General features: G+C 31.1%; 2 protein-coding genes across 5 annotated transcripts in view; one reads left to right on the top strand and one right to left on the bottom strand.

Annotated features, from left to right (window-relative positions):
- The first annotated feature begins 463 nt into the window (after window positions 1–463).
- Window positions 464–4,911, top strand: LOC148233191 (uncharacterized). The gene is made up of 11 exons (XM_088190786.1): window positions 464–689; window positions 774–905; window positions 971–1,090; window positions 1,149–1,307; window positions 1,382–1,533; window positions 1,596–1,717; window positions 1,781–1,987; window positions 2,055–2,186; window positions 2,252–2,393; window positions 3,783–3,946; window positions 4,168–4,911. Exons 1-11 carry the CDS (start codon window positions 540–542, stop codon window positions 4,893–4,895), a joined length of 2,208 nt encoding a protein of 735 aa, XP_088046912.1. The 5' UTR covers window positions 464–539; the 3' UTR covers window positions 4,896–4,911.
- A 1,540-nt stretch (window positions 4,912–6,451) lies between these two features.
- LOC148233190 (uncharacterized) overlaps window positions 6,452–26,738 on the bottom strand; it is an 84,904-nt gene continuing 64,617 nt past the window's right edge. For all 4 annotated transcript variants that reach the window (XM_088190782.1, XM_088190784.1, XM_088190783.1 and 1 more), the window contains 8 exons: window positions 16,110–16,299; window positions 10,775–14,568; window positions 9,681–9,917; window positions 9,142–9,603; window positions 8,625–8,947; window positions 8,391–8,553; window positions 8,173–8,318; window positions 6,452–7,598 (listed from right to left, as the gene is read on the bottom strand). In XM_088190782.1, coding sequence (XP_088046908.1) covers window positions 7,392–7,598; window positions 8,173–8,318; window positions 8,391–8,553; window positions 8,625–8,947; window positions 9,142–9,603; window positions 9,681–9,917; window positions 10,775–14,568; window positions 16,110–16,299 — 5,522 coding nt within the window. In that variant the 3' untranslated portion in view covers window positions 6,452–7,391. The remainder of the gene's footprint in view (window positions 7,599–8,172; window positions 8,319–8,390; window positions 8,554–8,624; window positions 8,948–9,141; window positions 9,604–9,680; window positions 9,918–10,774; window positions 14,569–16,109; window positions 16,300–26,738) is intronic.

The raw sequence follows: 26,738 nt of genomic DNA, 5'->3' as shown, positions 1-26,738 counted from the left end.
AAAATAATTTATCTGTTAGGAAGAATTACGCATGCATAATACACATAATTAACGTCGCATTTATATACATATATATATTATTAAAAAAGTATGAACATTATTTTATCATCTTTATTACCGACACGAATGCAATATAATTTAATTTTGACCCGTAAACTTCTTAATGTGTATATTTTCCACCTCTCCTCCTAATTAAAAAAAATTATAAATGTAGTTGTTATATGTTTATTTCAATAAAATAAATAATAAAATATTATAAAAACGTTATTACGTAAAGTATTATTGCATACTAAATTAATTTATTGTTAAATGCAAACAAACAATATGTAAAATATATTTTTAATATTAGTTGCAATATTTTAAATATCTTTATTTAATATAAATAATGTTTTTCTTTGATTTTTACTATTTAGAATCTTTTAAATGTTTTTAAATATATGGGCGTAATTTGTGCGCTTAAGATCTTCTTATACTAGTTTGACGTTTCTCTAACAGCTGTCAAATGGATATCCGTTAAGACTTTCACTTGATGACTTAAAATGAGCGTTTTAATTGATACAAAGTTATCAGATAACCTAAAAAACATATGTAGAACATGTTTATCTCAACATGGAAGTAGAACATCAATCTTTAACGCCAATACGGATAAAAAATTAGCGTCTATGTTAATTGTCATTTCACAATTACAGGTAAAATATATGAATTAATGTTTTATTAGCATATAAAACCAATATAAAGTATTCATTGTAATATATTACGTGTTATGTTATTAGTTTTTGAATAATGACGGACTTCCATCTGAAATATGCGAGATGTGTATAACGAAAACAAATCAAGCTTATGCGTTTATACAAAATATAAAGACTGCAGATAAAACGCTTAGAGAGCATCATAACAATCTTAAGGTATGATTTGATATTTTATTATTATATAGTATTTATTTACTTTAAAAAAACATTATTTTATTCAGAATGGAACTCAAAATATTAAATTTAATACTATCAAAGAAGAAAGTGATGGTATTAGTAACGATGAAGATAACACAAGCTTATATAAATTATATGAAAATAAAAATTCAAAAGATTGCAAGGTATTTAAAGAATGAATTAAATTAATTATTATATATTATATTCTATTAAATTTTTCAGATAAATGAATTTAAAACAAATAAAGTTTGCCCCATATGTTCTGAATCTTTTAACACACAATTTTCGTATTTAAGGCATATGAAAATAACACATCAAATTAGTAAACCTTATAAATGTGATAATTGTAGTGCTTCATATGCAACTAAAAATGCATTAGAAGTTAGTTATGTGTATTAATAATAATATCATATAATTTATATGGCTTTATTAATATTTTATATTAACAATTTTAGCTTCACATTAAATCTAAACATACGTTTGAACATAAATATTCATGTAATTTATGTTCAAAGTCGTTTATAGAGAAGAGGAATTTTAATAGGCATATAAAAGCGCATACTTCTTCATATGTTTGCCATTTATGTGAAAAATCATTTAATTTCAGGTGAGTTATAAATATAATAAATTTAAATAGAAGATATTTAAAATGTTTTTAATCCAATTTAGACAGTCGCTTAATATACATCTGCAAATCCATCAAAGAAATGAGAAGCTCTCTTGTCCGCAGTGCAACTTAACTTTTCTCGGCAATTATCAATTGAAGCGACACATCAAAGTCTCTCATACAGGTACATAAGTGTAACTTTATATATAAACAGAAAAATATTGTTTGTTTTGTATTTAAATTAAAGGTGAAATTCATGAATGTTCGCACTGTCAGAAGGTTTTCACTCACAAAACAAGACTTCGCAAGCATCTTATATGTCATATGAAAACGATAGATAAACGTTTCCATTGTCAACATTGTCCGAAGAAATTTAACTATGGACATCATTTAAAAAATCACGAGAGGATACACACTGGTTCTAAACCTTTTCTCTGTACCAAATGTGGACGATGTAATTATTTTTGATTTTAATATTTAATGCACATTGAGTCGTATTATTTTGTTTAAAAATGTTATAGCTTTTGCTCAATCGCATAATCTTACACTACATCAGAGGCAACACGATGATGTATTACCCTTTGCTTGTGATATTTGCAAAAAAACATTTGCGCATCCCTATCGATTAAAAAGACATTTACTAACACACACAGGTTTGATTCTTAAATTATATGTAAGGAATATGTATAATAAGTAGTAATAAATAATTTATTTTAAGGAGAAAAACCGTTCATGTGTAACTTGTGCGGTAAACAATATACAGATGAAAACAGATTAAAGAAGCATATTGTATCTCATAAAATTGACAGTGAAAATACGGATGAGAGTTTGAAGCAAAAGATGAGCAAAAAGGATGAAGGGTATGTTTTTTTTTAAATATTTGATGATCAATTGCTGAATTAATTTTTAATGTAAATTGGGAAAAGATCAGAAACAATCTAAATATATACACTATAGAAATTCTGATAAGATTCATAAACATTTCGAATCTAAAAAACATGTACAATTACACAGTACAACAGAAAGGTTTGTATTTGTAATAATTATGAAGAAAAAACTGTGGTAATTATTTCAACATTCATCATAAATTTTACTAAATCACTTGCACAATTGAACAAAAAATATTTTAAAAGTAATTTTTTTGCAATCTTAAAATTGTAAAAACGTTGCGTAAGTTTTTCTTGTAATAAAATAAAAAGATCAAGTAAATTTCATGGGGAAACTATCTGTCGATTATTACAAACAAATAATAATCAAGATATATAAAAGTATTTGTACTTGAATAATTAAAATAAAATAAGTTTTTCTATATTTATTACCCATAAAAATATAATTTCCTTATAATACATATTTCAATATACAAAAAAAAATTTTCTAAATAGAGTAATAACCTAATAAGCTTTTTGTTATTGAATCTCTATTTCCCAATGATTGTCCTGACAAATCAATATATCCATAAAAAACAATGTCAACAGTTCTGGTTTTATATTGGATGATTCGTAAGTCATTTTTAGGCGCAATTTTATTTTTTATATTGAAGGCAAAGGTATATTATATATTATTATTAAATATTCAACAACTTTTAACGTAGCCTTGTCTACTTATAGTAGCATCCCGTCATCTCCAATGGTCAGATTGAACTCTGTATTTCTGATGTCGTAGCTGAACCAGGGTTGACGTGAAGAGAGAAGCGACTGCTTTCTCGATCTTCTTAATTTTTTAATCAACGCTTGGTGTAACACCTTTTGGATAGATTGAACTCTCATGATTTGTTTATTTCCGTCATCATTATTATAAGCATTGTTGCGTTACTGTTGTGCTTTCTTACAAACAATGTAAATATATTCACACTAAATACTTTTTCCTGACCGGGTAGCCTTACACTTTTTAATGTACAATAAGAAGTAATAGTAATATGAATTAACAGAAACCGTTTCATATTTTCCCATGAAAAATTTAATCTATTCGTAATACATAATTAAATTTTAAAAGTATTTAACTTAAAATATTTATAAACTGCTACAACTAAATAGATTATGACGCGTAAGTATAATATTGTTTAAGTTTATATAAACAGACAGTACAGTATTTTATATATGTATGTAGATAACCATTAACATAAAATATGTATAATTATATTTACTCTTGATTTACTTCATGGGCCAAACATTTTTATATTATCCTTTTAAAAAAATTACCAAGCTGACTTTTTAAGAAATAACCATTTTTTTAATTTTGTATATTTACAGAAAGCATATTTGTGACGATTGCGGAACGGGATACAACAGACCAGAGCAATTGCGGTTACATATGAAAAGAATTCATTCACAAAAGCATTCTTTTGCATGTCCTCAATGTCCTCGGAAATTTCATCAAAACTGCGAATTGAAAATTCACATACGTAGACATACAGGTTATTATTATGTAGTATAAACAAATATTTTAGGAATTTTCTTGTGATTTTTAAAGTTCAACGTAATTCCTATTAATAAATAACAACTCTCTTTTAATAACTCTTGAGTTGCATTGTTCATTACTTAAACGATTATGTTTAAGTAATGAACAATACTACTAGATTACTTAAACCTTGTAATATCCTTATATTTTTCAGTTAATAATATAATTCCATTTTAGGTGAAAAACCATATAAATGCAACACATGCAACAAAGCCTTTGTAAACAAACAATCTCTCACAACGCACTATCGTATACACACAGGAGAAAAACCATTTAAATGCAACATTTGCTCAAAAGCGTTCTCATCATCTTCTTCGCTATCGAATCATACGAAATCTCATTCCATTGAAAATGAAACTAATACTTTAAAGGGCTTGAACGAAATTGAAAATACAGATTCAGTGATGAGTGTCGATAATGAATTGCAAATTGATTATAAATCAATGTCCGAAGATAATTCAAAGAGCATCTTGGTGTTGAACGAAAACAGTAATTATACAATATTGGAGTCGATACAAAACTATAACAAAATAAGCAGTCTAATTGACGCTAGTCAATCGCTACATTCTAATCAAATTATGCAAGACAGTGAAGTAAATGCTGTACCTAAAGATAATATAAATATTATTATTTCTGAAGATGATATCGCTAATTCGCACATGATCAAAAACGCCATCAGATCTCAAGACGGAAAGTATTTAATTCAACTACCAGACAATTTACATCTAAGTCATGATAATAATTTCAAAATTCAACAAGTCAACTTGAAGAATGTTGAGCAGGCTTACACTCTATTGGACTTTGGGAAGGTCATTAAATTTCCAGAGTCTAGTGTTGAAAACGTATTTGATAATGAAGATTTAAAAATACAATGTAAAAAGTTGAATCAACAAGATGGACTATAAATTGTAATTTATAATCGACAATTAAGCTATTATTTATTTATATTCACATATAAAATATATTATAAGTAATTATTTATCGATTACATCAGTACTACATGACCTTGAACTTTATATATATATACCTCTCATCATTACCTTGTATATATTGAAGATTAATTATTGTTAAGAATTTATTTTGATTGTAGTAATAAAATATTTATTGATAAGTGACTTTTTGACTTTGGACTAGTAAACTAATAATTAAAAATATAATTGTATTATTTTTAACCATTTTTATGTTTATTATAGATAGTGTTTGTATCATTTTCAGTAAAAGTACCCATTAGAAAATCTACATTCAGTAAGCTGAATGTTGATACAGAAATGTATGTTAAAATTTACTTTATTTTAAAATAAAATTAATTAATGCTAGATTACAATCTGTCACGGCATCTTGTCGAGTTACTAAGTTCATGGAGCTACAAATAAATGTATTTTTCTAACTCATTGATCAAACAAAGAGAGTTTATCAGGGAATCGAGTCTATGCTTTTTACAGGTTTTGACGCTGAGTGCTGTATCTTTATCGGCCAATAAGATACCGGAAGATTGTTTGATATGTATCTTTTTAAACTAGTAAATCGGACAGTGGTGTCAATGCGGAGAATCCAGACTGATCACAAAAGTTGATTTAGTCTGTTATAGAGTAGTCCTTGCGGTGGTGATGTTGTATAAGTAGGTATCAAGTCCTCGAAGAGCCGATGTGTGCGAGTCTGTCTTTGCCTCTCTGTCTAAGCAAGCAAGTGTCAACCCCTTCATATTTTTTTCATAAAAGCTTAGATGCATTTAGAACAATTGGGCCGTATTGTCTAACTTCGCTTCTATAAAAGAAACCATTGTATTTGCTTCCTGATGGCCACAAAAAAATTCGATCAAGGATAACTATTTGCTGAACGGAACAATGGCCGTGGTTTTGACGATATCACAGTATATAGTATTATTATACAATACTTTGTGATAATTAGTAGCTAACGGTTATTGAAGTTTTGGTTAAAATGATTAATGTATTGGTCTTTGTGGCTCTTGAAAGTTATAATATGATAATTTCTCTCAAGGGTTTGTTCGTAAAGTACCTTTATTTAAATGACGTTTTCTAATGGGGAACTATGTAGAATATCCTACACTTCTAAAAAAGTAGAATACAAACAATTGTGTAAATGTTTATTCAATATATCCAGTCAAAGTCCAACAGTTTGATATTGTAAAAATTACTATAAACAATTTAAAATTTGTTTTTGAATCCAACCAGTGTTACTTGAGCTTTGTCACTTAACAATAATAAAAAATACGTATCTCTAAAAATAAAATGTAATATGGATATAAACAAAATTAAATATTATAATAATATAAAATTAATATTTAAGATCATAATTATACAATATTTAATTATATTTAAAATCGTATAATTTCATTTTGCTCTTGAAATATGTGTAAACATTGGCACAAATTTCATTTTGTGACTAGTAATTATATACATTTACGTATTTGAAATAAATAATATTAATAAAAAGACAGACATATATAACACAACAGATTTTATTTTCATTAAAAAAAAAGCAAAAAATATATATGCAATAATATATAAGTAGTATAAGTAAAACTTTTCTGAATATATATATATTTGTATATAAAAATGAGGTTTTTAATATTGTATGGTAAAATAATTTAAAAACATTATGGAAAAAAGTTATTATTTTTTGTAAATATAAAAGTAATACTAATCGCTAATACTTATTACTCTCCTCGGTTTATACACTAAAGTAATTTGACCAGATGGTCAAAACATCTGTACATGACTATTTACAATCATATATTTTTTTCATAACATTTTTCCAATGTAAATATTAAACAATGCTTGCAAGTTGTATACTGAATTTTTTTGTGTACAATAAACTCATTAAAAATATATGTTATAAACAATTTTATAATATCACAACAATTATATAAAAATCAGTTGATAATAAAAATGATTGATTAAATACACAGTTTGATTAAAAAAAACATTTTTAATATTTGCATCCCCTGACTATTATGCAATACCGAAAATTATTTTTTTACACTTACAGTACTGTATATAATGATTAAATACAATTCTATATTTTACATTACATTATACACTAACAATAAAAACATCACACAATATTTGTTACACAAATTCACAAGAACGTTATTACATTTTTATTGTCAACAAGGCACCATAGTTCACAATAAATAATCTAAAAATATTCATTCAACATTTTTCAATAGAATTAAGTACATTGTATATATAATATAATAATACACATATAAAAATAATCGTCTTTGTTATTATACCATCAAATTGCAACATTGGTAACTAAACATTCAACATTGTATATATATTTATATAAGAAATGTATAAAATAATACACATTGACATATGGACGGATTTCCATTTAATAAAAAGCACTTTTTACTCAACGTCTTTCACAAAAATTGTTCAATTGTCGGGTTCAGGAGAAGTCATACTCATATGATACAACCCTATAGTGTTTATGAGCCATTTGTAAACATTGTTGTTGGTCAAAGATGTGAAGATTGCGGGATGATGACTCTTACCGCAGTTACTGTGATAGCTCAATAGACCGTGCAGCTCCCAAGAGCTAGTTGAATGATCGAAGCACATCAATGGAGCTCCTTCATCGTTCTAAAAAATCAAAAAATTATGTTTATAATATATTAGGAGTATATAAAACAGAGTAGTTTGCAAACCGCATAAATATCTAAAAAATAATATATTTTTTATAATAAATAAGTACAAATTAACCAAGACAGAAAGTGTTTAGCATGTAAAACTTCTAAATAAGATCATTTAACTAACATTTGGTTTTGGTAAGTCTCTATTCACAAGTTCTTCAATGCTAAAATGGATTCTTAGAAAACGTTCTTTTGATTGTATCTCTTTATCGGACCTGAAAGTATTTCCATCGCCTCTTTTAGTGTGTCTGATTCAATTACAGAGAGTTTGTTACAGAATTCTCATCGTTTTGAAGCTTACACAAATTATTACTTTAACTTTAAGTTTAATCCTATAGGATGATAAATGTCACATGGAATATATAAAAGAGGTGACACTAACCTGATTGGCTGACGTTACTCGCCCATGGGTTAAAACAGAGTGTTTCCATATAAAACTTATGCTGGTAACATTTTTTCTTTACATACTGTTTTCTTGTTTTAAATGTTAAAGTGACTTAAATAAATTTATATAGATAACTTACATAGCACGGTGATTTATCAGCATCTGTGTAACCCGCACAAATATGCTGATCTTTAATCAATCCGTTGTAATGCCTTGTAGAATTGCATTCATCTTGTTCTATCGTAGGCACTGGTAGATAATGTAAGTATTGCTCTTCAGATGTATCTAGAATATCATTTATACATGTTAAAATTTTACTAAAACATATTTATTACTCAAAATCAATGTTTATCTTACTGCTGTCTTGATTTACGCCCCATCCAGCAGTTGCGCACAACTGACGCGGTTCTATCGGATCGCTCGCTAAACAAACTGCCCCCACAGCTTGATTGAAATTCAACGGATCTTTCAGTTCTACGGCTACTAGATCTCCATTGTACATGACTTGGTTATATTTTACCTGAAATATAATATTGCATGTTTTTATATATCGGTTAAAGAAAAAAAGCCAACATTTTGAAATATACTTACACCACTATAAGCTACAATTCTCTTCACATCATAAGTTTCAGCGAGGCTCATATTTCCTAGGTCGACAAACGTGTGACCGGCGTATACCACCCAATTGTCACCATGGAATTTCATATGATGAGCTGATGTGTCACCGGCGAAAGCCTCAAACACACAGCTGTAACTAGCCACTAACCATTTTGGCGATAGGATACTGGCTGTACACTTTGTGTGTTTGTGTTGATTGTAGAGCAATGCCACACTTGGCCATTGTGCAGAATTCGATTGAGTGCCGCCGACTACTCTACCGGATACTACACTTGATGGAGAATGAGTACTGCAAGCTAATATAAAATGTGTTTAGTAAATAAGGGCAATATACTATTCAATAATCAATTTCTAAAATGATTTATAAGTCGTTATAACAATACTTTTTTATTCGATAATAATTGCTGTACTAACGTATCTTATCTATATGAGAAAATTCTTTTTATACATAAAAAAGTATGACTTATGAATCATATTTTATTAAACTTACTAAATTCTTGACATTGAATAGATAATATCGATTTATTAGGACAATCGTCGACGATATTGAGGTTCAATAGCAAAGAGCTTTCGTTAATCGTTTGATTGTTTTTAAGCTCTAACTTCAAGTATTGGTTTTGCTTATTCGGTTCACTGATGTATTCGGTATGAGCTGATCCATGATATCCCAATTGTTGGCAGAGTGTATCCGAGTAAGACTCTAACCATTGATCAGCGCATACTGAGAGCCAATTATCGCCGTGTTTTCTAGCTCTCAATATATTCTTCAAAGTAGAATTGCTTTCCATGTCTGCTTCTTCTGTACTGTTTGTGAATGCTTCTTCAGAATTTAGTAACGAAAAGCATTCCCATTCATCGGATGAGTCTGGACATTGTGCTTCTCCATCGCAGACGTGCGACATTGATATGCAGCCGCCGCCGAGTTGACATTTGAATTGATCAACCGAACAATCTGAATAAACAAATGGTAAAATAAATATCAACGCTCACCAGACTAATGTATACAATAATTTAGTAAATATTACGAACCGCATAATTTCTCATCTTCACCAGCCGAGCAATCTACCTTGCCATCGCATCTCCAAGCTTGACTTATGCAAACGCGAGATTCGGTGCATAAGAATTGATCGTCTGAGCAAGTTTGAGGACAGTTCAATTCGTCGGTTCCTCCGGGACATTGTTCTTTTCCGTCGCACTTCCAAGTTAAAGGTATGCAGCGAGAACCGATGTTGCAGTGGATTTCATCAAAGCTGCATCTCCAGTCATCTAGAATGTTACAGATGATTAAATAAAATGATCACCACAGCGCGAACTAGCCTTGAAGGTTGTTAACCATATTATAAATTTAGGCAGATTGGGTGTTAGAGCAGCAGGAAGTTGATGCTGATTTTTCAAAGAAAATCTTTTTTTCTGATGAGGCATATTTTCACCTCTCTGGGTATGTTAATAAGCAAAATTGCCACATATAGGGCGAGGAAAACTTCATGTGATTTACGAGAGATCATTACATGCCCAAAAAGTGACTGTTTGGTGCCATTGTGGTCAGGGGGCGTCATTGGGCCTTACTTTTTTGAAAGGAATGAAGGTTGGACGGTAATAGACAACGATGTGCGCTATAGGAGCTTGACAACCGATTATTTTAGCACAAAATCAAAGATGTTGATGTGGTAGACACGTGGTTCTAACAAGACGGCGGAACTTGTTACACATCGTGTGCAACATTGGATGTTTTGCGTGAAAAATTATTTTTCTCCCTGTGGACGAGTGATGTCTATTCTTTTGGTCATATACCATTTAACATTTTATAAGAACTAGAGAAATGTATTTAGGAGGTAGAAGAGAATCACTATATTTTTAAAATATGAGCTGAAATCTATTAATATGTTATCGGAGTGTCACGAAACTTAATTATTGTAACTAAAATAAACTTATCTAAACGCTATAATGTTATTAATTAAATAAAAATGACAGTTGGAGGATTTAAAACTTGTACATACCAAAGTGTTATAAAGACATAAACTGACAGAATAACCATACTTGTAAAAGGAAAAGATAAAGAATGTATAAAAAGTGCTCAAAATGAAAAAAATTGTATTGTGTTATATCTAATATTTAACACTCACCACAATGTAATTCGTCGCTTCCGTCATTGCAGTCAATGATACCATTACAGACCAAATGTCTCTTTAAGCACTGTCCACTCGAGCATTGGAAACTGCCCGGACATCCATCCTCTTCGCATCCCTCCTCGTCAGATCCATCCGTGCAGTCTTTGTTTGAGTCGCATCTGTCGGACAAGGCTACACAGTAGCTACCGTCTCTGATTGACGTTCCGTTTTTGCACTGGAACTGTCCAGATGCGCACTTGGAATAGGAAATTGAGCTTATAGGAACATAAGTCGGTGCGTCGACCACTCGTGTGATCGTCTTGTTAGCCCCCTCTTTGGAATCAACTGGTTTGTGATTCACTAGGGGGCCCTGGGATAAAAAATGATTCGACTCTGTGGCTTCATCTACTACTTCGTCAGATTCTTTAGCTTCGTCGTTGTATATATCGTTGCTCTCGGAGCTATCGCCCTTTTTGACTTTCTTCTTGAATGCGTTCAGTTTATCTTTATCTTTCTTTGTATCACCTTTCTTCAATTTTGATAGGGGTATTACACCTAAATCATCTCCAATATCGTTAACGTCTTCTTCAGATAAGCTCGGATCCTTTTCTTTCTTGGCAGGCTCTTCTTCCACTGTTTCATTAGATTTAACCGATGAATTCATCATAGCTTCGATCATCTTCACAGCACCACTCAGATCTGATTCGTTCAATTTATTTATTAAAGTAGTCAGATCCGTAGCAATTGTAGTCGGTTGAGGAGTCTCAGTAGAAGATATAGAAGATTCATTTGACGTTGTCATTTTAATTAAATCCATCAAACTCATTTTGCCTTTCATATCTGAATCACCGCTAGTTTTATTTACTTCCATACTATTATTTAACATGCTCTCTTTTACTTCTTCTAATAGATTCTTTAACATTTCAGTAGTTGTTTCAACTGAAGTAGCATTATGATTATATACAGGGATATTTTCAGTCGAAGATGCTATCAATTCATCATCATCATCATTTGAAATATCTACATCAATTTCTTTCTTAGGTTCGTTGTTAGTGACATTATTATTATCAGCAGATACTAATTTATCTTTAACATCATATTTTTTATCTTCTTCTCCATCCAATGGAATTACGCCTAAATCTTCAGATTCAAAAAAGGGAGTGAAATCTTCATTCTTATCATTTGGATTCGATTTATACAATTCATCATTACTCAGCTTTGGTTCCATTTTCTTCATTGACTCCAACTCAGTTGCATTATTATCACTCGAAACATGGATACTATTTTCATTCAATTCTTCAGAATCAGATAATTTAGATTCATTAGAATTCATTCTTTCGATATCGTGTCCTTGTTGTAAACTATGAACTAATGTACCGTTATTCTCCAATTCTGGAAGGAAGGGATTCATATCTGCGGCAGTGTTGAACGCTTCACTTACATTATCACTTTTTGAAATAGTTACATTCTCTTTTGTCATAGACACTTCAGTAACATTCTGAGTTTCAGTTGTAGTTTCAACGGCGGGCATTTCGGTTGAATCCGACGATTTTGATATCGTTGAATTCTTAGAGATACCTAAAATCACCGTCTTTTCGGTAATTGTTGGTTCAGTGTCCTCGACTATTTCTGTGACTTCATACATGTGAGAAACTGGGGCATCATCAACATGTTCCTTATCTATTCCATTTTCATCGGTTACTACTATCTTTGGGACGGTCATTGTACTATCTAACCAGACGTCCTCATCATCGTCTTCAAATTTGTCTTTAGAAACCTCTTCAGATTCTTCATCTACATCTTCAGATCTTGCTTCTAATTCTTTATTGGCTTCTGTATTATCTTCAACATTCAAGTCCGATCCCATCATTGTATTCTCCGGTAACACCAATATTGTCTGTGAAGTTGTTGTTTCGTTAATTTTGCTTTCAGTTGTCGGCGATGGTGTCGTCACATACACACTAGAAAAGACCACTCTATTATCTTGAGATGGTGTTATACTATTACTCTCAGACACGGTATCAGCTTCCGTCGATTCCCAAACTGGCGCCGGAGATGCAGACGATATTGAAACACTAATAGTTGCATTGTCCTTTGAAACTTCTTTAATCACAAGTTCATTGTTAGTGATGTTCGAAATTTTATTTGAGTGTTCTTCTTTCTTCTCTAAAATTCCATTTTCTTCTTCTTCACTATTGAATTCAGCTTCAGGTAGAATTTCACTTGGGCCGTTTATATCATCCAAATCGTAATTTCGGTTCACTAGATCTTCGTTGAAGTGTCTTCCTTCAGACTCGTGCGTAGATGATTCAGTACCATTGGCGTTACCAACAATCTTTTCTATAGTCTCAGTTGTAGATGCATTTTCATTACTTATATCCCCAATGTTGTCCGATAGCACTGACAAGCCACCCATTTCAACATCTGATTTTCCAGATTCTGTTGTAGATGGTTCACTATCTGTTTTTATTACATGTTTCTCTGCAAGTGATCTTCCTTTATCTTCATTTACAGTTGCATTTTGAGCTACTGCCAATGTGTGTTCTACAACAATGTCCGGTTTGTTTGTGGTTGTTTCTTTTGTGGGTTCTGGAGTTGGTTCAGCTGCAGGTACTGATTCTTCTGTTGTTTTTGATGTTGGTTCTGCAGAAGGTTCTGCGGATGGTTCAGGAGTAGTTGTAGGTTCTGAAGATGGTTCAGCTGATGGTTCTGCGGATGGTTCAGCTGCAGGCTCTGTTGATTCTTCAGCTTTAGGTTCAGCTACTGGTTCTGGAGTTGATTCAGTTGAAGGTTCTGCTTTGGGTTCTTCGGAAGAAGATGGTTCTGCAGTAGGCTCAGCAGATGGTTCTGCTTTAGGTTTTTCTGAAGAAGTCGGTTCTGCAGAAGGCTCAGCGGAAGGTTCTGCTTTGGGTTCTTCAGAAGATGAGGGTACTGCAGTTGGCTCAGCGGATGGTTCTGTGGTAGGTTCAGGTGCAGGTTCTGCTGATGGTTCTTTTACCGGTTCAGGCTCTGCAGAAGGTTCAGCTGAAGGCTCTGTTACTGGTTCAGGTTCAGATTTAGATTCTGGCTCTGCAGCCGGTTCTGTTACTGGTTCAGGTTCAGACTTAGATTCTGGCTCTGCAGCCGGTTCTGTTACTGGTTCAGGTTCAGACTTAGATTCTGGCTCTGCAGCCGGTTCTGTTACTGGTTCTGGCTCTGATTTTGGTTCAGGTTCTGGCTCTGGCTCTGCAGTTGGTTCCGGTTCTGATTTAGGTTCAGGTTCAGGCTCTGCAGCTGGTTCTGTGACTGGTTCTGGTTCAGATTTAGGCTCAGGCGCTGGCTCTGTTACCGGTTCCGGTTCTGATTTAGGTTCAGGTACTGGCTCCGCAGCTGGTTCGCTCGTTGGTTCCGGTTCTGCTGAAGGTTCGCTCGTAGGTTCTGGTTCTGGTTCAGCTTTAGGTTCAGCGCTCGGTTCTGGTTCTTCATTATCATCGTGGTGAGAATGATCATCATAACTAGGTATGCATGTCTTCTTGTTTGTTTTGTCCAATTTCATGTTTTCCGGACACGTACACAAGAAGTCCATTGTCACTTTGTCGAATGTGCATTCGTGATCGCATCCGTTTCTATCAAATTGGCACATGTCCACGATCTTGCTGCTCTTGATGGACTCGGGGTCTATCTTGTAGTCTCCCAGGTAGTTGTGATGCGATTTGATATATCGTCCTAGCTTGCTTTTGACATTGGAGCGAGTGATTGGATCTGGAGGATCGTGGATTCCGGCCTTCTGCTCCCATCCTATCCTGTACGTGACGATTATGGATCCGGACCTGAAATCAAAAGAAAGGCAAAGGATTAACAGATGGACGATTTCACCGGTTTAATATATGCGAATGCGTTTCGGAAACTTTCGTGACTGATTAACATTATCAATGATGCAACCGGTTTTGTCACAACAGTGAAATCTGGCTGAGAATTTCGCCCAAAGCCAAAACGAAGCCGATTTGAATAGTTGCTCAAAATTATTAAGGCACAGTCTTCGTGTGCCATCATGGCATGCGATGGCTTTTGTTAGCGCTCGAGCGCGAAAGTGTCTAATCTGAATCTATTGACGAGATAAGATCGTGAGAGAGAATCTTCATAGGTCAAGATAGGGGAATGGGACGTTTTGCTGTCGTTATGTCGACGCCGCCATCTCGCCACTATCTAGCCATATCATCTATCTCCATAACTTGCTATCACTTGTCATAAATAATACCCGAATCGTGAATGTTATTCAAAGCTAACGGTATATAAATAAATCGTTCAATTTTTTTATTATATGCGGATGACTTGAAAATTTTCAAGAGAGTGCAGTCAGATTCCCTCGACCTGCAGGAGGATCTCAATTCTTTATGGAAGTGAATGTGAATGTCTATTTTTCGGTGAAGTTACATTTTCCTTAGTGAAGTCCAAATATATTTTTACTTGTAGATACATATTTCTATTGTGCTGCCCTAAAATGTTTGCGAAAACTCAATTTGCCAGTTGCGAACCGTACATATGCTGTTCAAACCAAAACCTAATCTACACGAATTAACCAAACCCAACTTGAAAATATACAAATATTTTTTGCATTGAAAAAATAATATTTCTTAATAAAACTACCTAAAATTCTGCATATAAATAGCCATAAAATTGAATGAATTTTCTGAATGCGCTTATATTAAGAATATATAATAATTTCAGTAAGCAACAGTATCAACCAAACATAGTTCAACAATCAAATCAATAGTCAAATATGGATGACTTAAATGTATTATGTTTTACAAGAGCAGTTGGATTTTACAAGCCATGTCTTAAGACCAATGTCCAACTTTTTGCTGTAGAGGATTTCAGAAAAGATCTTTCAGTATTTCATAATGAATTATATTTGTTAATAGTTTAAGACTCTACTCAATAAATTGGAACACGGTATTTCCAGAGGCAAAAATATTGTAAAAACAGTAAGAAATCGCGTCAACGTTCAGGGAAGTTAGACCCTTATCTGTTGGAGTCCCACAAGGTTAATTTTAGGACCCTTACTTTTCACAATATTTATTAATTATTTCTCAACTAACTCTCACCTTGAATTAGGCCAGAAAAAATGCATGTCATTTAATTGAATACTATTGCTCTTAATGAAATTAAATCTACATTCATCTCTTGAAGGATTCTCACTATTCCTTCCAAAGCAAAAGTGGCGCAAGACATCCCCTTGTCGCACTCCATTTAAGTGATTGCAGTATACGTTGTATATCATATTCTGTCCTAAATGCCATATGCTTGTCATTTATTTTATTATCTTTAATATTTTTCTAAGCTACAAGATAAATTTAAAAAATGTACTCACGAGAACGATAGCACCTTCAACACTATATCGTTGGCGCCGTAGTTTAAGGCCTGGTGGTCGAAGAGAACTTCCTTCAGTTCTTTCTCAATATCTGCAGAGAGCTTCTTGTATAATTGCGAATTCGGATCAGCCAATTCTTCCATGTATTGTCCGTTTCTGATCTTGAACTCTCCTTCGAGGGTCTTTGGTACTGAAATTAGAAACACAAACAACTGTTAGTTATAACACTATTTAGCGTTCACATAAATTGAGTCTCGCAATGCGCCACTTCTAGGCGCAATCGCACGAATTCTCACGAGCGTAAAAAAATGGAATTCGCACGGAATGGTTGCAAAATTACACTTATTAGATAATTCCCGTCATGTGCTTTTTTTTGATGTAGCCTTTGACACTTGACCGAAAGAAAAGTTCAAAACATGATATGAAAAGAGTTGATCATGATTTATTATTGTATAAATTAATCATGTGTTACATTATATTCATGAAATATAGTTTCAAAACTTTAGAAAGTAATATTGGAAATATTCACATCACATTAAATAAAGCAATTTAGTTAAGCTTTATAATAAAAATAAACCATTCAGATATTTCAAGCAAATGTCCATCACTTCAGTGGTAGAAAAATAATTATTTATTGTAAATCTTCCGTTGCAACATGACAGACGTTAGACCCATGAATAACAACGAAGTAAACACAATCAACAACCATTAAGTAAGTAGTGGGACATCAGACCGAAATCAAAGTCTGTAAATCAGTGGGATATCTTTTATTATTGAAACACAGTATTTCCAGAGCCAAGAAAATTGTAAAAAACAGTAAGAAACCGCTTCAATATTTAGGGTAGTAAGAAAAATAGCAGAGGAAGATAAATTTCTGCCTGAAATTTAAAATATGAAGAAGTTGCATTTCTAGTGGCTTTCATTACTTATGTCATTTTCACATTAAAGGTGACGCATTTCAGAGCATATTGCTGTCAAATATGACATACAAACTGCTGTCCAATATATTGATATACATATGTATCTACAATGAAAACAAAAATACATATGTATCTACAATGTAAACGTTGGGAATGTGGTCATCATCGCGAATCTTTTAATGGAGCAGATCATGCATGACGATTTTAATGATTATTAAGCACCCATAATTTTCTCTGTACCTTGTCGTTTCTGTTATGGAAGTTAAACATCCCTTATTTTTTCGGTTTATTATAATTATATAAATAAGCATTAAGAAGATGCATTAATAAAAACTGAATAAAAATTTACAAATTATATAAAATGATACGAGAAAGTTTTCAATCATCACAATAGACTTATTTTATTATTTTTATTTTATTTTTTAGATTAAATTAAGACCATCGTGGCCTAACAGGTTACCCCAATGCGCCACGATGGTCGAAAACAAATTTTAAATTTATAAAACATAAAAAAACGTATATATACATAAATATAACAATACTTGAACATTACAAAAAATTATAAAATATCAAAAGTAAATGATACAAACTGGATCAGATCTCGTAGCTAACATTAAATAAGTCAATATGCCAGCGTATTAGGGAGCCGGATGGCCACAGCTATAGGCGAGTCGGCAAGTGCAGATGTGCTAGCCCTAACGGCTATCAAAAGAGGTCTCGATCGTGATTCTCGAAAATGTTCCGGAACCCAAAACTGGAATTCCTCGGGAATAGCTGGATAAAAATGCTTTGCGACATACAGCTTTCTGCGAGTACTCAGCGAATCATATCCCAACGCTCCTAAAAGAAAGGCGCTGGGATATAAGTACGGATAATAACCAAATGTCCTTTTGTAACGGTATCTTAAATACCTTTTTTGAATTTTTTCCACTAAAAGGGAATATTTGGCTATTCGGGGATTCCAAATTATAGATCCCGATTCAAGAATGCTACGAACTAAGGTGTCATAGAGGATGCGAATAACTGACGGATCGTCAAAGTGAAAGGCATTCCTCATAACAAAGCCGAGCATCTTGGAAGATTTATCACAGACGTCGTGTATGTGTAGAGAGAACCTCCATTTGCTCTCGAAAGTGATTCCGAGATCTTTAGTGGAAGTTTCTCTAGTCAAAATGTTACCACCGAGATGGTAGAAATAAGCTGATGGCGAACGGGATCGAGAAAATGACACAGTATGGCACTTTCCGACACTAAAGGGCAGACGGTTAATGGAAGCCCATCTCCACAGAGAGTCTAAATCACTTTGTAGAGAGAAGGAGACCACAACAGATCGAATGCATTTATATAATTTTAAAGCATCTGCGTACAGAAGAAAACTTGAATTTTTAATTGCTGTATTTATGTCATTTATAAATAACACAAAAAGCAGAGGTCCCAGATTGGATCCTTGAGGAGCCCCCGAAGGGGGTAAAATATTCTTTTGACAATCGTCCACCATAGGTTACAAACTGTCTACGATTGCTTAAATAACTCGAGAATAACCGAGTTAAATTATCTGAACAACCGAGGCTCGAGAATTTTTTTAATAATAACCTATGACAAACTTTGTCAAAGGCTTTCTCAAAATCTGTATACACGACGTCTACTTGAATTCCCGCATCGAGAGAAGTTATCACCGTTTTGGTGAACGACAGAAGGTTAGTAACAGTGAAACGGGCAGGACGAAACCCGTGCTGTTGGTCTAACAAAACTTGCCAAAAGTGATTATAGAGATATTTATGAATAATTATTTCAAATAATTTAGCAGGAGCTGACAACACTGCGACTGGTCTATAATTCTTTATATATAATTTGTCACCCTTTTTATGAATAGGGGTGACTTTTGTGCATTTCCATAGATCAGGAAATGATGATTTTTTGAGAATCAGATCATAAATACATTTTAGACTGACTTCGCAACCCTTCAAAATAAAATCGGGAATTAATTCAGCTTTTATTATAATCATCATTAGCTTTTATATTTTACATTAATAAATAAACTAGAGTAAAATAAATAATAAAAAATGCTTGTGCTTATTAAAAAAAATGGCTTCCCAAATAGATATGACATTTTTTCGTACATAACAGACTATTTAAGATTGTAAAAAATCACCTCATTACATAAATTATTACAGCCTACTGTACAAAACTATTAAGCAAATGTAGTCCATGTATTAAAAAGGCTACTGACGCATATCTTAAAATGTTTTTTTAAAAGTTAGAGTTCCTAACTTTCTTAACTTAAAAAAATAGTAGTAGAATATTATATAAAATTAAAAGAAAAACGTGCATTGTACAGAAAAATCAATACGCATTTAATAAATCGTTTTTCGTTTAAGATCATAATCTAAAAAATGAAAACTCGTTTATGTAGAATCAAATTGACGACATCCTGTACGAATTATTGAATTATTAATATAAAATAAACATACGTTTTTCCTATACATTTATATTTTTTATGAGCAATTTTTATTTATATTGTTGTTGATTTTCTGCGATAATTTGATAAATACATTATTAAAACGTCGTACAAATTGCATGTTACACTGAGAAAACACATAGTTTAATATATATATATATATATATATATATATATATATATATATATATATATATATATATAGATGAGTATATAAAACATGACAGTTTGACGAAACAGTAAACTGGTCAGTCTTGACTGTCATTCACGCAAAAAATACTTCGCAATCATCGTAATCGTTTCGTTATTAATGTCCAACTAAGTTGACTGAATCGTGAGAAAATTTTAGACTGGAAATACGGCTTTAATAATTGAATAATATCATCTTCCTTTGCTTAAAAGTGTTTTTTATATATAATATTAAACACTATGTATATTCCAAGAATTTACAAAGCATCTTAAAAGTATAGGAAACGTTTAAGTTATTATTACGTTAACGCAACGAGTTAGCGCCTAATAGTTACTTTTGTATGTAAGATAATAATAAAAAATACTACCAACAACTTCCCATTCATGTGAACGGAAAAACTACAATTATTTTTATATTGCTTCCTTCAGTTGCACATAATGTTTAATATTGTATACAATTTGTAATTATTGTTAAAACTAATGTTAATGATCCGATGAAAAACTCAAGGTTGCTGTTAGGAATTTGAACAATTATTTAACTATAGTTGTATGTAAATATATTAATTTAATGCAACTTATATTTCGTATACAAAACTGTCAAATTTTAAAATATTTCTTAAAGTAAAAATACTGTTAATGATTGAATTAATCAAAACTGATTTTATAATATCTTCCGTGTTGTTCAATTAAATAATAAGTGGCTGGTAGATGATTAATTTTCTAAAAACTAAATTGCACTTTCTTAGTTTTGAAATGCACATTGTGCAACATATCACACAATACCATCCAATCTGAATACGAATCATCTATCGTTAATTCGCAACAAAATAATCGGAAGAAAAGTGAAAAAAATCTCACGCCTGTCATTCAATTGGCAACCGACTCATCGTACGTTTTACATTATTAACAACATAATAATCTCATTTTCTTATACACGTAACGTTACAAATAACTTGCGTGTGTTACATATTCACAAAAGTTATGCAATAGAAGAAGATCCACGTAATGAGTCGGTAAATCGATTTCCGCCAATTAGTACGCGATTTTCGATCGGTTACGGTTTTCGTCAGAGATCTAACACCATAGGTCAGTGAAGAGGTTAATAAAAAATGTGTATAATATAAAGAAGGTGTTCTTGCTCAATGCAATAGAAACCGTGTCGAATGTAGTAGGTGTACAAATTAATTATATGTAAAAAATTGAGGCGTATAGATAGATATAGTGTAAAAAATCGACCTTACGACGTTTTGTAACGCTCGATTGTTTGTAGTTGTATATTTGTATTGATGTAAAAATGTGTGTGTATCGAAAGGTGTATTATATGTGACCTTAAGGATTGTTTGATAATCAAAAAGATGTGTGAACATATTGAGTTTGAGCATACATGGTAATTTAATAAGAACAATAAAAAAATGCAATTTTCAGATATGTTAATAAGTTGTTTTTCAATTTTTCTTTTTGATTTCTAAATAGAAACTAAAATAAAACATTGAGCTAAATGTTTATTGGAGTTGATATAATGCATTGCTAATTCGTGAAGCTGTATAGTCTTAAGTTTGATTCTTGCAGTCGAATCAAATTTAAAAAAATGCACAGTGCTGAAAAAAAATAGAAACTATTTTTATATATTATGTATTAGGTAATCCCAAAATTAATGGTATTTTTTTTCAATTTAAGCTTTAACTCAGTCGTGCTTTAGTTGTTGAAACTTGAGAAAAACTGAAAAAAATAGGCCCCAAAATTTATGGTTGCAGAACCTTTACCAAGTGAACAATTTATACCAAATTGTATATACGTATATATGAATTTAAAAAAAAATCTTACTACGGCAATTAAAAATATTTGTGAAATGAAAGGTGATTCATTAGATATCCATAAATGGCAAAAATCCTGGCTGAAGAAATGAAAGTAAATCTTACTTAAGCTAGCCATCAGCTGACCGAGAAACTAAATAAGTCCGATTCAACAGTGCATAGACACATTAAGACGATTGGGAAGGCTTGGAAAGAATGTGTATGGGTTTGACTTAAAATTACATAAGATTACGAAACTCAAACAATGACATAAAGCTTACATTGACAATTCGTGTAATCAAGTGGCGAAATTGACTCTCGAAATCAAGGAACTTGGCTCTCATCCATCTTATTCTCCAGACCTTCCTCTTTTCGACTAACATTTATTTCGGTTGATGCAACAGTTTTTAGATGAAAAAATATTTTAAAATGCAGACGATATGAAAAAAGGGCTATCGGAATATTTTACATCAAGGCCTATTTTTTATGCTAATGGATTTAAAAAACTGACTAAGACGTGGGAGAATGTTATATCCATAGATTAAAATTATGTTTCGAATCATTAAAATAAAAATTGTGATTTTTTGATTCATTAAAAAATTATATTTATTTTGGGATTATCTAATTTAACAAAAATATGAAGTTTTATGTCGTGATTGATGCTATAAAATAACCAAATAAAACTAGTTCTTTCTATATATAATAGTTTATGAATATAAATTTTTAGATGATGAAATAAATAATTACATAAAAACTGATAAAACAAGTTAATTACAAAATTTAGTATTATTGCTATTGCAGTAAATATTTTTAAATGTAAAATAACATGATGTTTCCATTCGGGATTTTACAATTTCAACCTTGCACGTTTTACTCATTGACTCAAGGTTTCCAAAACTTTTAAATTTTCTACAATCGCGACCTTGCAAGTCTATGAAAATTTAATGAGAAATCATTAAAGATATAATAATACTTTTTAATCGTATCTGCATTATATCACATTACATCATACACTTACATAAAAATATGATTTGTTAAGCAACAAACGAGAGACATTTTCCAACCATCATCATTGGCATGTCTACCAGAAATACCAGACAATGACTCAACTACCGAAGGTCGAGTAAACCATTTTTTATAAACCATTTTCCGTTCCGCTTTTTAAGCTCAGATATAATCCGTTTCATTTTGACCACACGACGCTCTAACAGCAAAAATCGATTTTTATTTCGTGAAATGAAAAAAAACAACGTAATCAAGGTCTAAAACGGGCAATTACTACATATTTAATTTATATTATAATTTTAGCTTAGTGTTTTTTAGTTTGTATTGTCTTGTCAAAAGCGGAACGAGATGACTGTGTGAAAATTTGTTATTTGATGATGAACTGTTTTTTTTTATTTTTTTTTTATTATTTTATTATATATATCGCACACAGTTATAGCATTATAAATGTAATGTGAATCATTCGTAATGAATACACAATGAAATAATATTTTTTTAGGGTCACGTGAAAATGTTCAGTTTCATTATCATGCCATTATATGTAACTGATTCAGCTCAGTTTTAACGTGAAATGGCATTGTAATAATTTATTTCCTTATTGTAAGAATATAATCATATTCTTAAGGTTAAATGGTGTAAATCAAAATAGATTATTATATAAAAAAAATATTAATTTCGATAAAGGTCTTCCGCAATTTTCTATAGTTCTCAATTAAAAGTCATTTACATACCTTAATGGTGTACTTAAAGTAATAAAAACATTTATTTTGACTACTTTTAAATGTATTTAAACTAAAAAAAACTATATAGTTCTATATTTACACATATAACTGAAAAATAAGAAATAAAAAACATTATAAAAAAATAAGAAATAAAAAATATTATAAATATAAGGTATATTTTTTAATTTGATTTAAATTTTTTATAGAAAATAATATCAGTGAATTAAAAAGTATGAAATAAATTAACCTAACAAAAAATATTTTATAATAATTTTATTAAAAATATTGAGTCTGTAATAGAGCGTTAAATTAATTATTAAAACATACTAACACAAAAAAGTAGTAAAATATATCAAGCGTTGAATTATTTCTATAATTCACTATAAATGCAATATAAAATAATAATTACGTAAAAATACTTAAAATTAACAAATGTGTATAATTTAACTCATTACTCAAAGGGTTAATCTTATCTTATCGTGATTTTTATTTGATCATATTTTCAATTTTTAATACACCTAAAGTTCACTAATAAAATAGAAGTAAATTACATTTTTTTTAACTAGAATTTAATCATAATACATGTAAAATATATTAGTGGTTTACATTGTGTATTTAAAAGCAGTAAAAAAACTTATTCGGGCTACTTTTAACTGCGCCAAATAAATATGAATCTGTATAAAACTTGATGAAGTAATTCGCGATTGAAAAAATAATATTTTAGTACTGATTATATTTATTTATTGATTATTTTATTATTTTTTTGTTAAAATACTGCATATTATATAATATGGTAAATAATAATACAAAATTGGGATTGATTTTTTACAAGTGAACCTTCTTTCAAGCTACATCTAGGGCATTCAAATACCCGCCCAAATTCATTACCCGGTTCTCGAATATTTATTAGGAACCGGGTACCCGGTTCCTTTATAAAAACTGACCTGATGTTCAAATTTACGAATATTATATATTTTGAATTTTACCTTGAATTATCTTGAATTTTAATCATAATTCATTTAAACTTTTCGATACCCCGTTTATCACTACCTACTCTGTATGCAGCTGTGATTTTAAAGCACCGAATAGCATTGCCCTGAAGGGTTTAACTAATCTCTAAATTGATTTTACAAAATAGAAAAAAAATAATTTTGCTTCCTTAAAACCGTGTGACAACAGATGTTTAATTTAAAAAAAATAAACTTAATATTGAAATGAAGATAACTGGGTACTCCATAAAAATTACCCGGTTCTCGGTTCCTTTAAAAACATGGGGGTACATCAATACATATACAGGAACAAATTTTATAGTGATATGAAAAATAGTGGGATTCGAAAAAAGTTTGAGAGAAATCATCACTATCATTAAATTATGCTATTATATTACATATTTTGTATAAAAATAAACATACTACATATTTTCATGTTTGATATAATTTGTATTAAATACATATAATGTTTATATATGTATATAATAAACTGTCCTGTTTGTTTTTATAAAATACAACAATATTTTTAAGCTAAAATATTATTTTCATATAAAATATTGATTTCATGTGTAATAAATATAGAAAACTGTACACGGTTAATTTATACTATATTTCATAATTGATATTAATTTTATAAAGCAAAAGCATTGAAAATTGTTTAATAATTGCTTAAGAATAAAACAAATAAAATTGCTAAAATTTAAGATCTTATAGATTTTAAATCAAATTACAAACAAATCGAGATATTTATTTATTTATTATAAAACACGACAGATATTAACCCATTGCATTACAATAAAGTAAATACCATCAACAAATATTGATTAAGAAGTGAGATAGCAGAAATCTGCAAAAATCTGTAAATTAGTGACTATCTAATTTCTTGAGATATGGAAAATCTAAGAAACATTAATTTTTCAATGATCGATTGTAATTATAACGATCATCTATCGTGATGAGCTATATATATTTGTGATAAAACAGCTTCTAATGATGGTTTGCTACTTACATTTCCATCAGCTTTCTACACATCCACTTCAGCGCCTCTCAAAGCTCAAACCAACGTCAAAATATCAGATATAATGCACATACTCAACATAAACACTATGTGTTGACTTTCGATATTTGAACTTTCATTTTCAACCTTTACCCACGCTCGCGCATCATACACATTAATTTATACTCCATCCTAGATCAACCGCGATAATAATATGAAGTACAACTATTGGTGGTGTTGAAAGACCACCATCGAGATAAAATCTCGATTGTCGGACCTCCAAACACCGAGGGGGGTTCACGGCCGTTTTATATTCGTCGAGAGTCTCGTCGAGAAATTAACGTTTCTCGCATGCCAGGACCAACCTCCGAATAGTTGGATGTGTGATGCATTGTATGCAGATGCAAGATGGAGACGTTTAAAATTTCTTGCGGCGTCACAATGATGGCATTTGCCATTGCCTATAGACCACCAACAGACAATGAATGGTCTGGATTTAATGACAGTCGCAAATTTTAAACCTACCGCGAGCAATCCGTTGATTTGATGAACGGTACGGTGAACTTCAAACACAGTAAACAGTCGGTGGTTTTATCCATATTGTTGGCGAGTCATAAATAACCACAGTGTAATGTGTAACCATTATTCTAATATTGTTTGTTACATGTTTACAATAGCTAATATAACTACTATAAATATAACAATTTCACCAAAAAGCTTAAATCGAATCTATATTTTCATACAGATAGTTAGAAACTCGGTTTTTGACGTTAGATTATATTTATGAATTTTTAAAGCAAAGCTATTGCTGTATTTTTTTTTTAATACAGTGCTACATTGTATAACACTAGTCTTGCTACAATTTAACAATCTCTTCTTATTATTTTTAACACAAAAACCGGAAACGTGAGGATCATTGGCTTTATTAAATCATTATTGAAATTGTCACAATTAAATTGTTAAAAAAAATATTTATAATTGAGAAACAATTGGGCTCATATGGGATTCGATCCCAGAATTTAAGGTATCACTACACCGCATATTCATTAATTTTTAAATCTTCCATTGTAACCTGACAGGCGTAGGCCCAATGCGTTACAACAGGGTAAATCTGTACTAATTAGATATAATGAATACCTACAAGTAAGCATTACCAACCGGACTGAAAGTATATATATAGCAAGTCACAGGTGCAATGATCTTTAATAAACATAATGAAATAAAACGACAGCTTAATATATATATATATCGAGATAATGTTTTCTTGCATCACATGTCACGATTCATACGTGCAAAAATGTTGTGTATCATTTTTATTTTAAACACATTAACACCGAGTTTGGCGCGTCGTGATCAGCAGCTTAGTGCTGTCACGCGCTTACTTGTCACAATAATACAATTGTAAGTCAATCGTCAAAATAGTGAATAATTTGACTATAGCAGCAACCCCAGACAGATTTTCACATGGCTTTTAATGGGTCGTTACGAACCATTTCGCCCGCAACAATAGCACTTGTGTGTATGTATCGAATTGTGCGTGCATTCGTTGTTATATT

The sequence above is a fragment of the Plectrocnemia conspersa genome, unplaced genomic scaffold, assembly GCF_051122295.1.
Source record: "Plectrocnemia conspersa isolate PC_06_02 unplaced genomic scaffold, ASM5112229v1 ptg000008l, whole genome shotgun sequence".
Lineage (NCBI taxonomy): Eukaryota > Metazoa > Arthropoda > Insecta > Trichoptera > Polycentropodidae > Plectrocnemia > Plectrocnemia conspersa.
This window is presented reverse-complemented; position numbering and strand designations above follow the sequence as displayed.

What these genes read in the sequence shown, in the direction of transcription:
- LOC148233191 (XM_088190786.1), top strand. Translation starts at nt 540, where the DNA reads ATGAGCGTTTTAATTGATACAAAGTTATCAGATAACCTAAAAAACATA. An exon ending in GAAAAATCATTTAATTTCAG is followed by an intron (nt 1,534 to 1,595) that starts GTGAGTTATAAA and finishes AATCCAATTTAG; the next exon opens with ACAGTCGCTTAATATACATC. An exon ending in ACATTTACTAACACACACAG is followed by an intron (nt 2,187 to 2,251) that starts GTTTGATTCTTA and finishes ATTTATTTTAAG; the next exon opens with GAGAAAAACCGTTCATGTGT.